Source organism: Stomoxys calcitrans, chromosome 2 (assembly GCF_963082655.1).
Source record: "Stomoxys calcitrans chromosome 2, idStoCalc2.1, whole genome shotgun sequence".
Classification (NCBI taxonomy): domain Eukaryota; kingdom Metazoa; phylum Arthropoda; class Insecta; order Diptera; family Muscidae; genus Stomoxys; species Stomoxys calcitrans.
The window spans coordinates 26,913,742-26,927,708 of record NC_081553.1 but is presented as its reverse complement, the minus strand read 5'-3'; the positions used below and the strand labels follow the sequence as shown (position 1 = coordinate 26,927,708).

At 37.4% G+C, this 13,967-nt stretch overlaps 1 protein-coding gene across 1 annotated transcript in view; it reads right to left on the bottom strand.

Moving 5' to 3' along the window:
- Nucleotides 1-2,883: 2,883 nt before the first annotated feature.
- LOC106080493 (all trans-polyprenyl-diphosphate synthase PDSS1) overlaps nucleotides 2,884-13,967 on the bottom strand; it is a 135,287-nt gene continuing 124,203 nt past the window's right edge. The window contains exon 8 of the mRNA XM_059363033.1: nucleotides 2,884-3,315. Within this exon, the coding sequence (XP_059219016.1) occupies nucleotides 3,094-3,315 (222 nt within the window). The 3' untranslated portion in view covers nucleotides 2,884-3,093. The remainder of the gene's footprint in view (nucleotides 3,316-13,967) is intronic.

Below are 13,967 nucleotides of genomic sequence, written 5' to 3'. Positions count from 1 at the left end.
AGAATACTACATGCGAAATTTCAGCGAAATCACACAAAAATTGCGGCTTGTAAGGGCTCAAGAAGTCAAATCGGGAGATCAGTTTATATGGCAGTTATATCAGGTTAAACACCGATTTGGACCGTACTAAGCACAGTTGTTGGGAGTCATAACAGAACACCGCATGCAAAATTTCAGTCAAATCGAACAAAAATTGCGGCTTGTAAAGGCTCAAGAAGTCAAATCGGGAGATCGGTTTATATGGTAGCTATATCACGACCGATTTGGACCGTACTTGGCACAGTTATTGGAAGTCGTAACGGAACACCATCAGGCAAATCGGACAAAAATTGCGGCTTGTAAGGGGAGCGGTTTATATGGGAGCTATATCAGGTTACAGACTGATTCGGACCGTACTAAGCACAGTTGTTGGGAGTCATAACAGAACACCGCATGCAAAATTTCATCCAAATCGAAAAAAATTACGGCTTGTAAGGGCTCAAGAAGTAAAATAGGGAGATCGGTTTATATGGCAGCTATATCTGGTTATAGACCAATTTGTACCGTACTTGGTACAGTTATTGGAAGTCATATCAAAACACTACACGCAAAAATTCAGCCAAATCGGACAAATTGGACCGCACTAGGCACAGTTGTTAAAAGTCATCACAGAACACCGTATACAAAATTTCAGCCAAGTCGGACAAAAATTGCGGCTTTCAGAGGATCAAAGAGTCAAATCGGGAGATCGGTTTATATGGGAGCTATTGGGTTGCCCAAAAGGTAATTGCGGATTTTTTAAAAGAAAGTAAATGCATTTTTAATAAAACTTGGAATGAACTTTAATCAAATATGTAATTGCCATTTTGTTCGATAACCTTTTGCCATCTTCCTGGCAAATTTAGTATTCCACGCTCATAGAACTTCTGGCCTTTATCTGCAAAAAACTGAACCAAGTGCGATTTTATAGCCTCATCATTGCCGAAAGTTTTACCATTTAAGGAGTACTGCAAAGATCGAAATAAATGGTAGTCTGATGGTGCAAGGTCAGGGCTATATGGTGGATGCATCAAAAGTTCCCAGCCAAGCTCACTCAGTTTTTGGCGAGTGACCAAAGATGTGTGCGGTCTAGCGTTGTCCTGGTGGAATATGACACCTTTACGATTGACCAATTCTGGTCGCTTCTCCTTGATGGCTGTATTCAATTTGTCCAATTGTTGACAGTAAAGATCCGAATTAATCGTTTGGTTCTTTGGAAGCAGCTCAAAATATACCACACCCTTCCAATCCCACCAATCAGACAGCATAACCTTCTTTTGGTGGATATCAGCCTTTGAAGTGGTTTGAGCTGGTTCACCATGCTTGGACCATGATCGTTTTCGACTAACGTTGTTGTAAACAATCCATTTTTCATCTCCAGTTATGATTCGTTTTAAAAACGGATCGAATTCATTGCGTTTAAGGTGCATATCACAAGCGTTGATTCGGTTTGTTAAATGAATTTCTTTCAATACATGTGGTACCCAAATATCAAGCTTTTTCACCAGTCCAAGACTTTTTATGTGATAATGAACGGGTGATTTTGGTATATTTAACTTCTCTCCTATCTCACCTATCTCACCAATTCGATTAATGCTTTGATTTGGTCATCATCAACTTCATTTGGCCGACCTGAACGTGGCTCATCTTTAAGTGAAAAATCTCCAGAACGGAATTTGCGAAACCAATTTTGACACTGTCTTCCTTTTAAGGTTTTATCACCATACACATCTCGTAACTTTTTAACAACCTGCTCCGCGTTTTTTCCTTTACGGAAATAATAAAGTAAAATATGACGAAAATGCTCCTTTGTGGGCTCCATATTGAAATTGACGCCAAATAAACAAATGTAAACAAAATTTCGCGCACTTTTTTCTAAAGCAAGCTAAAAGTAACAGCTGACAACTGACAGAAGAAAGAATGCAATTACAGAGTCACAAGCCGTTGAAAAAATTTGTCAACGCCGACTATATTACTACTATATTACCGACAATTACTTTTTGGGCAACCCAGTAGAACACTGTGCCTTAAGAGGAAGCTACACACATACATTCTCACTTTGTTCTGAAGCACAATTTAACAATCAAACAGAAAACAATTACAACAAACTGAACAACAATTGGCTTAATTTGTGTTTGTAGGTGTTTGCAACAGTAAATTAGTTTTAAAAATATAATAATTAGGCTATTTTGTTTCCTTTTGTTTTTCGTTTTATTTTTTACTGAAAATATCATTTAAATATATTGACTACCATCGAGTTGTTTTTGTTTTGTTTGTTTATACATACAATATACAGAGATATATATATAATTGTTGTATAAATTGTTTTGCACTTTTTTGTTGTTATTGGCTAATGTACATTTCAGAGTTCGTTGTAAAATACAAATGTGTTGTGTCTATTATTTGTATAGAATTTTGTTCTTGTTTGTGTCTTTATATGTATGTACACTATAACAAATTGAGTAAATGTGTGAAATAGGTTTTAAAATACATACATACATACAATATCTATTGCCTTGGCAGCAATTCATATATAATTATTGTTGTTGTTTTTTTAGAAATTTTCTTTTTTTTTTCTCTCTCTTCATTTTATTTAATTTTTCAATTTATATAAATTATTTACAATAATGTCAACAAGAAATCTTAAAAGAAAACTATTTTATTTATTTTTAATGATTTAAATACACACAAAGTTTAATTTTTTTAAATTTAGTGGTTGATTTTTTTTATACATTGTTAAAGGCATTTAAATAAGTGTTGTTTCTTTTGTTTCATTAATCATTTATACAAATAACTTTTCATTATTTACTTTGTGTATATATGTTTATAAAAAAAAAAATATTGTTTATATAAATTATTATAACATTCCCTTTTAATTAAGTTTTTATTTAAATATTCTTTTTCCCCATTTATGTATATAAAGTTTTTTGTATATTTACTTTCTTTTTTTTCTTTAAATATTATCAATTAGTGCTGATCTATGTATATGGGTGTGTGTGTGTGTTGTTGTATGTGTGTGGGTGTTTGTGTTGCATGTATGGGTGATTAGCAAAAACAAAAACAAAAAAGCTCATATTACTTCATACGATTTATAACCAAGTCCGCAACCACCTGCAGACCCTTTTGATAGGGTGACTCGGCCAGACCTTGGATCAATCGTATCGCCTCATTGCAGTGTTTCTTGGCCAAAAAGCGTGTCTGTTCCAGGCCATGCGATTTGTGCACCAATTCAAAGGCACGTTCAACATCTCCGGGTTCGCTAAATCTGCGCATAATCATGGGATTCAATTCGGGGTACTGTAAGAGTAATGAAAAACAAAAGCATTTAAGATTAAGAATCGATATTCAATTGGAGGATATTACGATAACTTAAAAACAAGTAAAAAGGCGTTAAGTTCGGCCGGGCCGAACTTTGGATACCCACTACCTCGGGTATATATGTAAACCACCTTTCATTCCGAATCTCGACCGATCTGGGCCAAATTTACGAAGGAAGTCGAAGGGCTTTACACAACTCACCGTCCCAAATTTCATCAAAATCGGATACTAAATGTGGCTCTTTTGGGCCTAAGACCCTAAATCGGAGGATCGCTCTATATGGCAGCTATATCCAAATCTGGACTGATCTGGGCCAAATTGACGAAGGATGTCGAAGAGTCAAACACAATTCACCGTCCCAAATTTCAGCAAAATCGGATAATAAATGTGGCTTTTATGGGCCTAAGACCCTAAATCGGAGGATCGGTCTATATGGCAGCTATATCCAAATCTGGACCGATCTGGGCCAAATTGACGAAGAATGTCGGAGGGCCTAACACAACTCACTGTCCCAAATTTCAGCAAAATCGGATAACAAATGTGGCTTTTATGGGCCTAAGACCCTAAATCGGCGGATCGGTCTATATGGGGGCTATATCAAGATATTGTCCGATTTAGCTCATCTTCGAACTTAACCAACTTATAGACCAAAAAAGAATCTGTGCAAAGTTTCAGCTCAATATCTCTATTTTCGAAGACTGTAGCGTGATTTCAACAGACAGACGGACGGACATGTCTAGATCGCCTTAGATTTTTACGCTGATCAAGAATATATATACTTTATAGGGTCGGAAATGGATATTTCGATGTGTTGCAAACGGAATGACAAAATGAATATACCCCCATCCTTCGGTGGTGGGTATAACAAGCAAAACGTATACCCACCACCCACGCACAGTGGGAGAAATTCGAAAATAAAACTAGTAAACAAGTAGAAACGTGCTAAGTTCGGCAGGGCCGAATCTTATATACCCTCCACCATTGATCGCATTTGTAGAGTTCTTTCCCGGTATCTCTTTTTAGACAAACAAAGGATAAAAGAAAATAATTGCTATGCTAATTGAATTGAACTGTTGGAGATCACAGTAGAAGTCTGTCTGTAAAATTTCAGCGAAATCGAATAAAAGTTCGACCTTTTAGGGACTCAAAAAGTAAAATAGGGAGATCGATTTATAGGGGAGCTGTATCAGGCTGAAGAACGATTCAGACATAATTGACACGTATACTAAAGGTCATGGAAGAAGCCGTTGTACAAAATTTCAGCCAAATCTTAAAAATTACGCCCTCTTGAGGCTCAAAGAGTCAAGATCCAGATCGGTTTATATGGCAGCTATATCAGGCTATGGACCAATTTACACCATAATTGGCCAAATCGGACAACAATTGCGGCTTCTAGGGGCTCTAAATATTTAATCGGGACCAAGATGACAAATCGGGATATCAGTTTATATGGATACCAAACCTAACCTAACATGGATGTTGGATGGCAAGATAAAACGCCATATGCTAACATTAAGACAAATCGGATAATAACTGTTACTTATAAGAGCCCACGAAGTCAAGTCGAATGACCACTTTATATGGGAGCTACTTTATATAGGAACATTTTAAGTGGCTATCTTATATGTTCGAACTCTATCGCAATTTCGACAGACGGCCTCACAAGACTAGATACGATAAAGACACCATAGAGATTAGGATGTCCGCATACGACGGTGAATGCCTGGGTTCGAATCCTGACGAAAGCATCAGAAAAACAAGTAAGGACGGGCCAAAGTCGGGCAAAGCCGACCGTTTGATACCCTACACCATATAAGGCATCGAATTTAAAATTTGCTTAAATTTGATAAGTAAATCGTTGTGCAAATTTTTATACCCACCACCATGGGATGGGGGTATACTAATCAAGTCATTTCGTGTGTAACACCTCGCAATATTCGTCTAAGACCCCATCTTATATATGAAAATCAATTTGTGTTTGTTTGTTTGTGTGTTCCTTATAGACTCAGAAACGGCTGAACCGATTTTTTTTTTAATTTTCACTGATGGTGCATAATGATCCCGTGGTGAAAATAGGATACTACATTTTTTGATATCTGAAGGGGGAGCGGACCTTCCCCCTTACCCTAATTTTCAGAAACACCAGATCTCGGAAATGGGTGGTGCGATTTAGGCAAAATTTTGTGTGCTCTCTTATAGTAACCTAGAAACAAAAAATCGGTACTCAAATTTTGGATGGGGTACCTAGAGGGTGGGCGCCCTACCCCGAAACTTACCAAATATATATATACACTAATTGCGACAATATGGGACTCAAATGAAAGGTATTTAAGATTAGAAAACGTATCTGATATCCGATTGTCGGACCAAGTGTTTGGGGGACAACCCCAACCCCCAAAACACCCCTAAATCGGACATATTTACCGACCATGGCAATATGGGACTCAAATGAAAGGTATTTGCAAGTAACATACGAATCTGATATCCAAATTTGGGACAAAGTTTCTGGGGGTCCACCCCATCCCCAAAACACCCCCAAACAGGACTTTTTTTACTGACCATGGCAATATGGGGCTTAAATGAAAGGTATTTGAGTGTAGAATACGAATCTGATATCCAGATGTGGGACCACCCCCCCAAAGGTAAACATTTTTCGACCATGCCATTATGTGGCTCAAAGGTGAAAGGTATTTGAGATTAGAAAACGAATTTGTTAACCAATTTTGGGGCCATGTGTTTGGGGAACGCCTCATCCTGTAAACTCCCCTCAAAACCAATTGCAAATTGAGTAGAATTAATGGTATTTAAGAGAAGAGCACGATGCTGACATTTTTTCAGGGCCAAGTGTTTGGCCCCGAAAACACCCCTAAATCAGACATAATGAGAATATTGGGCTAAAATAAAGTATTTTAAGAATAAAGTACATCTTACATCCAAACTTAAATTCATAAACCAATAAAGATCATATGGGATTCAGATAAAGGCACTTATGTTGTTAAACTATTAGTTAGGCAAAATACTATTGGGTTGCCCAAAAAGTAATTGCGGATTTTTTAAAAGAAAGTAAATGCATTTTTAATAAAACTTAGAATGAACTTTAATCAAATATACTTTTTTTACACTTTTTTTCTAAAGCAAGCTAAAAGTAGCAGCTGATAACTGACAGAAGAAAGAATGCAATTACAGAGTCACAAGCTGTGAAAAAATTTGTCAACGCCGACTATATGAAAAATCCGCAATTACTTTTTGGGCAACCCAATATTTTCGTAGCATGGTATTTCACTAAAAGCTCTTTAATTGACGAAAATAAAAATTCCAAGGAAAATTTTGTTCATATAAAGTAAAAGAAGGCGCAGCGGAGCGGGCCCGGTCCAGCTAGTAAGGTATATATATTCTTGATCGTCTCGACGTTCTGAGTCGATCTAGCAATGTCCGTCCGTCTGTCGAAATCACGATAGCGGTCGAACGCGTAAAGCTAGCCGTTTGACACGTTTGGGATTGCAAATGGGCCATATCGGTTCGGATTTAGATAAAGCTCACATATAAACCGATCTTCCGATTTGACTTCTTGAGCCCCTGGAAGCCACAATTTTTGTCTGATTTGGCTGAAATGTTGCATAAAGTGTTCTGTTACGACTTTCAACAACTGTGCCAAGTACAGTCCAAATCGGTTTATGGAAGCCACAAATTTGTCCGATTTGGCTGAAATTTTGCACATAGTGTTCTGTTATGACTTTCAACGGTCCAAAACGGTCTATAACCTGATATAGCTGCCATATAAACCGATCTACAGATTTGACTTCTTGAGCCCATGGAAGCAAACATTTTAGTCCGATTTGGCTGAAATTTCGCACATAGTGATTTGTTATAACTCCCAATAACGGAGCCAAGTACGGTCCAAGTCGGTCTATAACCTGATATAGCTACCATATAAACCGATCTCCAGATTTGACTTCTTGAGCCCATGGAGGCCAAAATTTTAGTCCGATTTGGCTGAAATTTCGCACATAGTGTTTTGTTATAACTCCCAATAACGGAGCCAAGTACGGTCCAAATCGGTTTATAACCTGATATAGCTGCCATATAAACCGATCTCCCGATTTGATTTCTTGAGCCCATGGAAGCCAACATTTTTGTCCGATTTGGCTGAAATTTAGCATGTAGTGTTCTGTTATGACTTCTAACAACTGTGCCTAGTACGGTCCAAATCGGTCTATAACCTGATATAGCTGCCATATAAACCGATCTACAGATTTGACTTCTTGAGCCCCTAGAAGCCTCGATTTTCATCCAATTTGGCTGAAATCTAGCACATAGTATTCTGTTATAACCCTCAACAGCCAAGTACGGTTCAAATCGGTTTATAACCTGATATTCCACCCATATAAACCGATCTCCCGATTTGATTTCTTGAACCCCAGGAAGTCGCGATTTTCATTCGATTTGGCTGAAATTTTGTACATGCTGTTTTATTATGACTCTTAAGAACTGTGTCAAGTACGATTCAAATCGGTCAAGAACATGATATAGCTCCCATATAAACCGATCTTCCGATTTGACTTCTTGAGCCCTTACAAGCCGCGATTTTTATCCGATTCGGCTGAAATTTTGTATATGTTGCTCTGTTATGACTCTCAACAAAGGCGCTAAGTACCGTCCAATTCGGTCTATAACTAGATATTGCTCCCATATTTTAGCAGAATCCATGGTAGTGGGTTCCCAAGATTCGGCCTGGCCGAACTTAGCACGCCTTTACTTGTTACCTCTTTTTATACCCTCCACCATAAGATGGGGGGTATACTAATTTCGTCATTCTGTTTGAAACTACTCGAAATGTTCGTCTGAGACCCCATAAAGTATATACATTCTTCATCGTCGCGACATTTTATGTCGATCTAGCCATGTTTGTCCGTCTGTCCGTCCGTCCGTCCGTCCGTCTGTCTGTCCAAAGCACGCTAACTTCCGAAGGAGTGAAGCTAGCCGCTTGAAATTTTGCACAAATACTTCTTATTACTGTAGGTTGGTTGGTATTGTAAATGGGCCATATCGGTCCATGTTTTGATATAGCTGCCATATAAACCGATCTTGGGTCTTGACTTCTTGAGCCTCTAGAGTGCGCAATTCTTATCCGATTGGAATGAAATTTTGCACGACGTGTTTTGTTATGATATCCAACAACTGTGCCAGGAATGGTTCAAATCGGTCCACAACCTGATATATTTGTTATATAAACCGATCTTGGGTCTTGACTTCTTGAGCCTCTAGAGGGCGCAATTCTTATCCGATTTGAATGAATTTTGGCACGACGTGTTTTGTTATGATATCCAACAACTGTGCCCAGTATGGTTCAAATCGGTTCATAACCTGATATAGCTGTCATATAAACCGATCTGGGATCTTGACTTCTTGAGCCTCTCGAGGTCGCAATTATTATCCGATTTGCCTGAAATTTTGTACGACGGATTCTCTCATGACATGACATCAACATACGTGTTTATTATGGTCTGAATCGGTCTATAGCCCGATACAGCTCCCATATAAATCGATCTCTCTATTTTAGTTCTTGAGCCCCCAAAGGGCGCAATTCTTATTCGAATTGGCTGACATTTTACACAGGTCTCCAACATATAATTTTATTGTGGTCCAAACCGGACCATATCTTGATATCGCTTTAATAGCAGAGCAAATCTTTTCTTATATCCTGTTTTGCCTGAGAAGAGATGCCGGGAAAGGAACTCGACAAATGCGATCCATGGTGGAGGGTATATAAGATTCGGCCCGGCCGAACTTAGCACGCTTTTATTTGTTTTGTATAGTTTGATTTAATTTTTTGATTATATATGATTTCCATGTTTTATTCTCATATGCAGGAAGACTTTTTGTTCGCTGATGTTCGCAATTAAAGAACGAAATTCAACAAAAAAAAAAATAATGTTCAGATACATATTAATTGCAAGTTAATTATTCACTGTCCGCATATTGCACGCATTAAAATTGTTGTCATATTTCCTGAATGCAGAGAACCCTCTCCTCGCACTACTCTAGGCCAAAAGAATAAACGAACAAATCAACAACAAAGAAAAATAATTGACACCTTTCGATTTCACTTGTTAAATTTCCTGAATCTGCAAATACGCAATCCATTAAGCCAAAACATTTTAAATGTTGATGGCATATTTTTTATTTTTATTTTTAGTTTTTTTTTCTTATTTTTGTGTGTTTTGCATAAACGAAATTTTTTGGACGATATTTGAACAAAATGAAAAAAGACAGTGAAAAAAACAGGTGAACACCAACCTAAATTGGCAATAAGTATTGCATTAATACAGCCTTCCAACCATCCGTCCAAGCGTTGGGCGAACATACCATCAATGCACATTCAAATTGAACAACAAATCCATCGTCACTTGGGAGCTGCGAATACGTGTTCGCCATGCATAACCATTGAAGAGCCATTACCAAGTGATTAAGTCATACTGCGGCCCATTGAATGAAATGAATTTGAAGAAAAAGCAACAACAACCATACTGAAAACAGCAACTATCCTAACGCTTTGGCGATATTGATTTAAGTTTTCGATATTTTATCAATCAATAATTGGCAACGTTACAAAAATAGTTAAATACAAAGTAAGCAAAAAAAAAACTCATAGAAAAAAAGCGCTTATTTACAGACATGGGTGCCACACAAACGCTATGGACGTCAATGCATTTGTATAGAATTGTAAATGAAATTGGAATTGGTAATATCACACACTCACGACTACTAGACTAGCAACTAGGATCTGGAAAACTAAAATGAGGGGCTGTAAAAGTGAAATACATTGATCATTTTATATTGTAAAGATGCGGATGAGCTTGATACAACAATTGGTTATCTACTATCAAAAACATTTTTACAATTCCTTGCCGTCACACTTTTGAAATGTTCCTCGATCAATGGATGGGTTATTGCACGTGTCCTGCATACATTGAACAAATGTCGTAAAAAAAGCGTGATTAGTTTTTTGCCTTTTGATGAACACCTGAGAATTATGGACGTAGAGTATGCATAGACCATAAAAGTAAAACTCTCATTAGGGAAAACCAAATTGATAACAAATTTTCCCTTAGAGGATATCGACAGACATACATCTAGTATGAATGGATAGAAGAATGGATGTACAGTAGAAGACGAACGAACAAAAGAATGAACGGATAGGAAGATGAATGTACAGAAGTATAGCTGACTGAAAACGGAAGGAAAAACGACCGATAAATACTTAGAGTGGGATGTGTTGTTCTGCCATTATATCATTTAACGTTAACACAAATTATTAAAATAGCACTAAAAACGCATTTTTATTAGGTCCTTTTTCAAAAGGATAAGCCAAATTGAGGGGTTTTGGCCACAGCTTTGTTATAGGAAACAAACAAATACCTTTTCGATTAAACAAAAAAACAAATAAGAAGGGCTAAAATCGGGCGGGTTCGACTTTATAATACCCTACACCTACCCTATAAGTACAATGTGGGACCTATATCGAATTACGAACCAATTTTGATGGACCTCGGCGAGCAAATATGTTCAAACTGTAAAAACTACGGTTGACCAATGACAACATTATGGCAAAAAACCAAAAATCTGACGCACATATATATGGGAGCTACATCTGAATCTGAACCGATTTTGACCAAACTTCTTAGATAATGTGGTAGGCATCGAGGAAAGCGTTATGCACAATTTAGGCAAGATTGTTCAATAAATCCGCTAGCAGTGAAAACCGGGCGATAAACATATATGTCGGCTATATCTAAATCTGAACCGATTTCGAAGAAATTCACCAATAATATTAAGAGTCATAACAAAGTTCATTGCAATATTTCTAAAGATTGCACCAACATATATAAGAGAGCTTTATCGAAATCTGAACCGATTTCCAGCAAACTTCTAAGATATTGTAGTAGTCGTCGAGGAAAGCGTTGTACCAAATTTTAGGAAGGTTGGCTCTAGGAGTGAAAACCGGCCAAATTTCGATAGAATCGGTTAACTAATGATCACATTATTGTTATATTAGTAAAACTCGGACGAACTTTGGAAGCTATATCCAAATTTGAACCAATTTTTTCAATTTCAATAGGCTTCGTCTCATGACTACCAAATTATAAGACGATCGGACGAAAATTGCAACCTCCACTTTCAACACAAATTAACATGGACAGACAGACGGACATAGCTAAATCGAATCCGAAATTGATTCTGACTCGATGAGTATGCTTATAAATGAGTCTTTCTCTATTCCTTCTGGGTATTACAAATAAATGCACAAGGTTGTAATACCCAGTGATGGTGTAGGGTATAAAAAATATGTAAGGACGGGCTAACCTTTTGATACCCTACGCCACATTGGGTATTTATGCTAAGTTGTTGAAATTAAAAGCTGAAATTTAGATTTTCTTCCGCAATCCGTATATATTGTGAGAGTTATAGAGGAAAACTCTGTGCAATTTTGAGAAGATAGGATTATAAAGGCCCTTAAAGTTAAATTTCGAAAAAAATTTTTGAGAATAGGTTTCAAATTTCAGCAATATCGGACAATGAATAAAGCTCTTGTTGGCTTCAGAGCCCTTATCGACAGATCGGTCTATATGGCAGCTATATCTAAATATAGTCCGATCTGAACCATATTTAGGTCGGGTGTCAGGAGGCTAAAAATAACTCACTGTTTCAAATTTTAGCGAAATCGTTTAAAAAATAAAGATTTTTTTTAGGGGCTTCAGACCCTTTATCAGTAGATCGATCTATATGACAGCTATATCTAAACATAGTCCGATCTGTACCATATTTGGGTCGGATGTTGGGAGGCTTAAAACTGCGCAATATTCCAAATTTCAACGAAATCGGATAAAAAATAAAGTCTTTATGGTCTTCAGACCCTTTATCGGTAGATCGATCTATATGACAGCTATATCTAAATATAGTCCTATCTTAACCATATTTGGGTCAGTTGTCGGGAAGCCTACTCACTGTTTCAAATTTCAACAAAATCGGATGAAAAATAAAGTTTTTATGGGCATTAGACCCTGAAAATCGGTCTATATAGCAGCTATATCCAAATATAGTCCTACGGTGGTGGGCACAAAAATTGGTTTCAATCACGATATTAATTGATTCAATTAATATTTTAATTGAAACTGCTTCAATCACGAAAATGATAATATAAAACACCGTTTTTAAGAAAATAATTGAAAACATTTTCAATTAAAAAAATTGCACATTCAATTAAAAAATATATGCAATTTTCAATTAGTTTGATTGATGATTGAGGTCATCCCGATAAACCTCCACTGGAGCGAGATGGCTACACACGCTCTAATGGAGAAAAACAGGAAGGGCAATTGGCTCAATCCTGATGCCATGGACTACCAGGAAAAAAGCAATTATTCCATGCTATCACGCTTCTCAATTTCAACCCAGAGAATAATGAAATCTGTCTATTTGCAAAGAAGGCGAATGTGGGTCTGACGCACCACGTCTCCTCAACAGACCAATTTCGATATCTGACAAGAACAAATAATTGGAAGTGATCTGGGACAGAAAAGTTAATTGGAAGTGTCACATGCGGCAGCGAACTGAGAAGGATCACAGAGTTTGGGCACTATGTAGATGGGTCAAAGACTCGAAATGGAACCTGAATCCGAGGATAGTCCACTGGCTCTACAGGAGAGTGATGGGGCCGATACTTTCATGAGCCTCATGGAGAAAACTAGCAAGGGCAATTGCCTTAATTCAGGTGCCATGGCCTACCCGGAAAAAAGTTTCTGGACTGAATCATGTCAGCAAGCAATAATTGCATGGTAATACGGTTCTCAATTTCAACCCTAAAAATACTGAAATATGTCTGTTTACAAGGATAACGAAGGTGGGTTTGAACAACCACGTTTCCTCAACAGAATGATTTCGATATCTGACAGGGATAAATATTGGGTTGCCCAAAAAGTAATTGCGGATTTTTCATATAGTCGGCGTTGACAAATTTTTTCACAGCTTGTGACTCTGTAATTGCATTCTTTCTTCTGTCAGTTATTCATTCAAAGTTCATTCTAAGTTTTATTAAAAATGCATTGACTTTCTTTTAAAAAATCCGCAATTACTTTTTGGGCAACCCAATATGTTCTTAGGAGTGATCTTAGGTAGGAAACTGAACTTGTAATGTCATATTCAGGAGGAGCAGATCACACAATCACGATATAATCGAGGTGATAGAAAACCTAGAAGGAATGAAATTGGTTTCGGCTTGAGGTCGAGTGCGATTGCGAGGCACTGCTGTCAGCGGCATAGTCTTGGATTTACAGACCACCTGGTATAGCGATCTGGAAGTTAATGATAAACGGATGGATTAACATGGACAGGCAAACAGACAGACGGTAAGAGAAACAGATAGATAGACAATCTTGGCAACCCACTACCCAAGGATTCTGCTAAAAATTTATGCAAAATTAATTTAGTTGAAGGGCATAATTTTACTCAACATACCAAACTTCTGTCAAACCAGTAAAAATCAAAGCTTCTAGGCACCGAATAGGGATGATCGAGAAACTGGTTTATATGGGAACGAACTAAGCACAGTTGTTGGAAGTCATAACAGAACA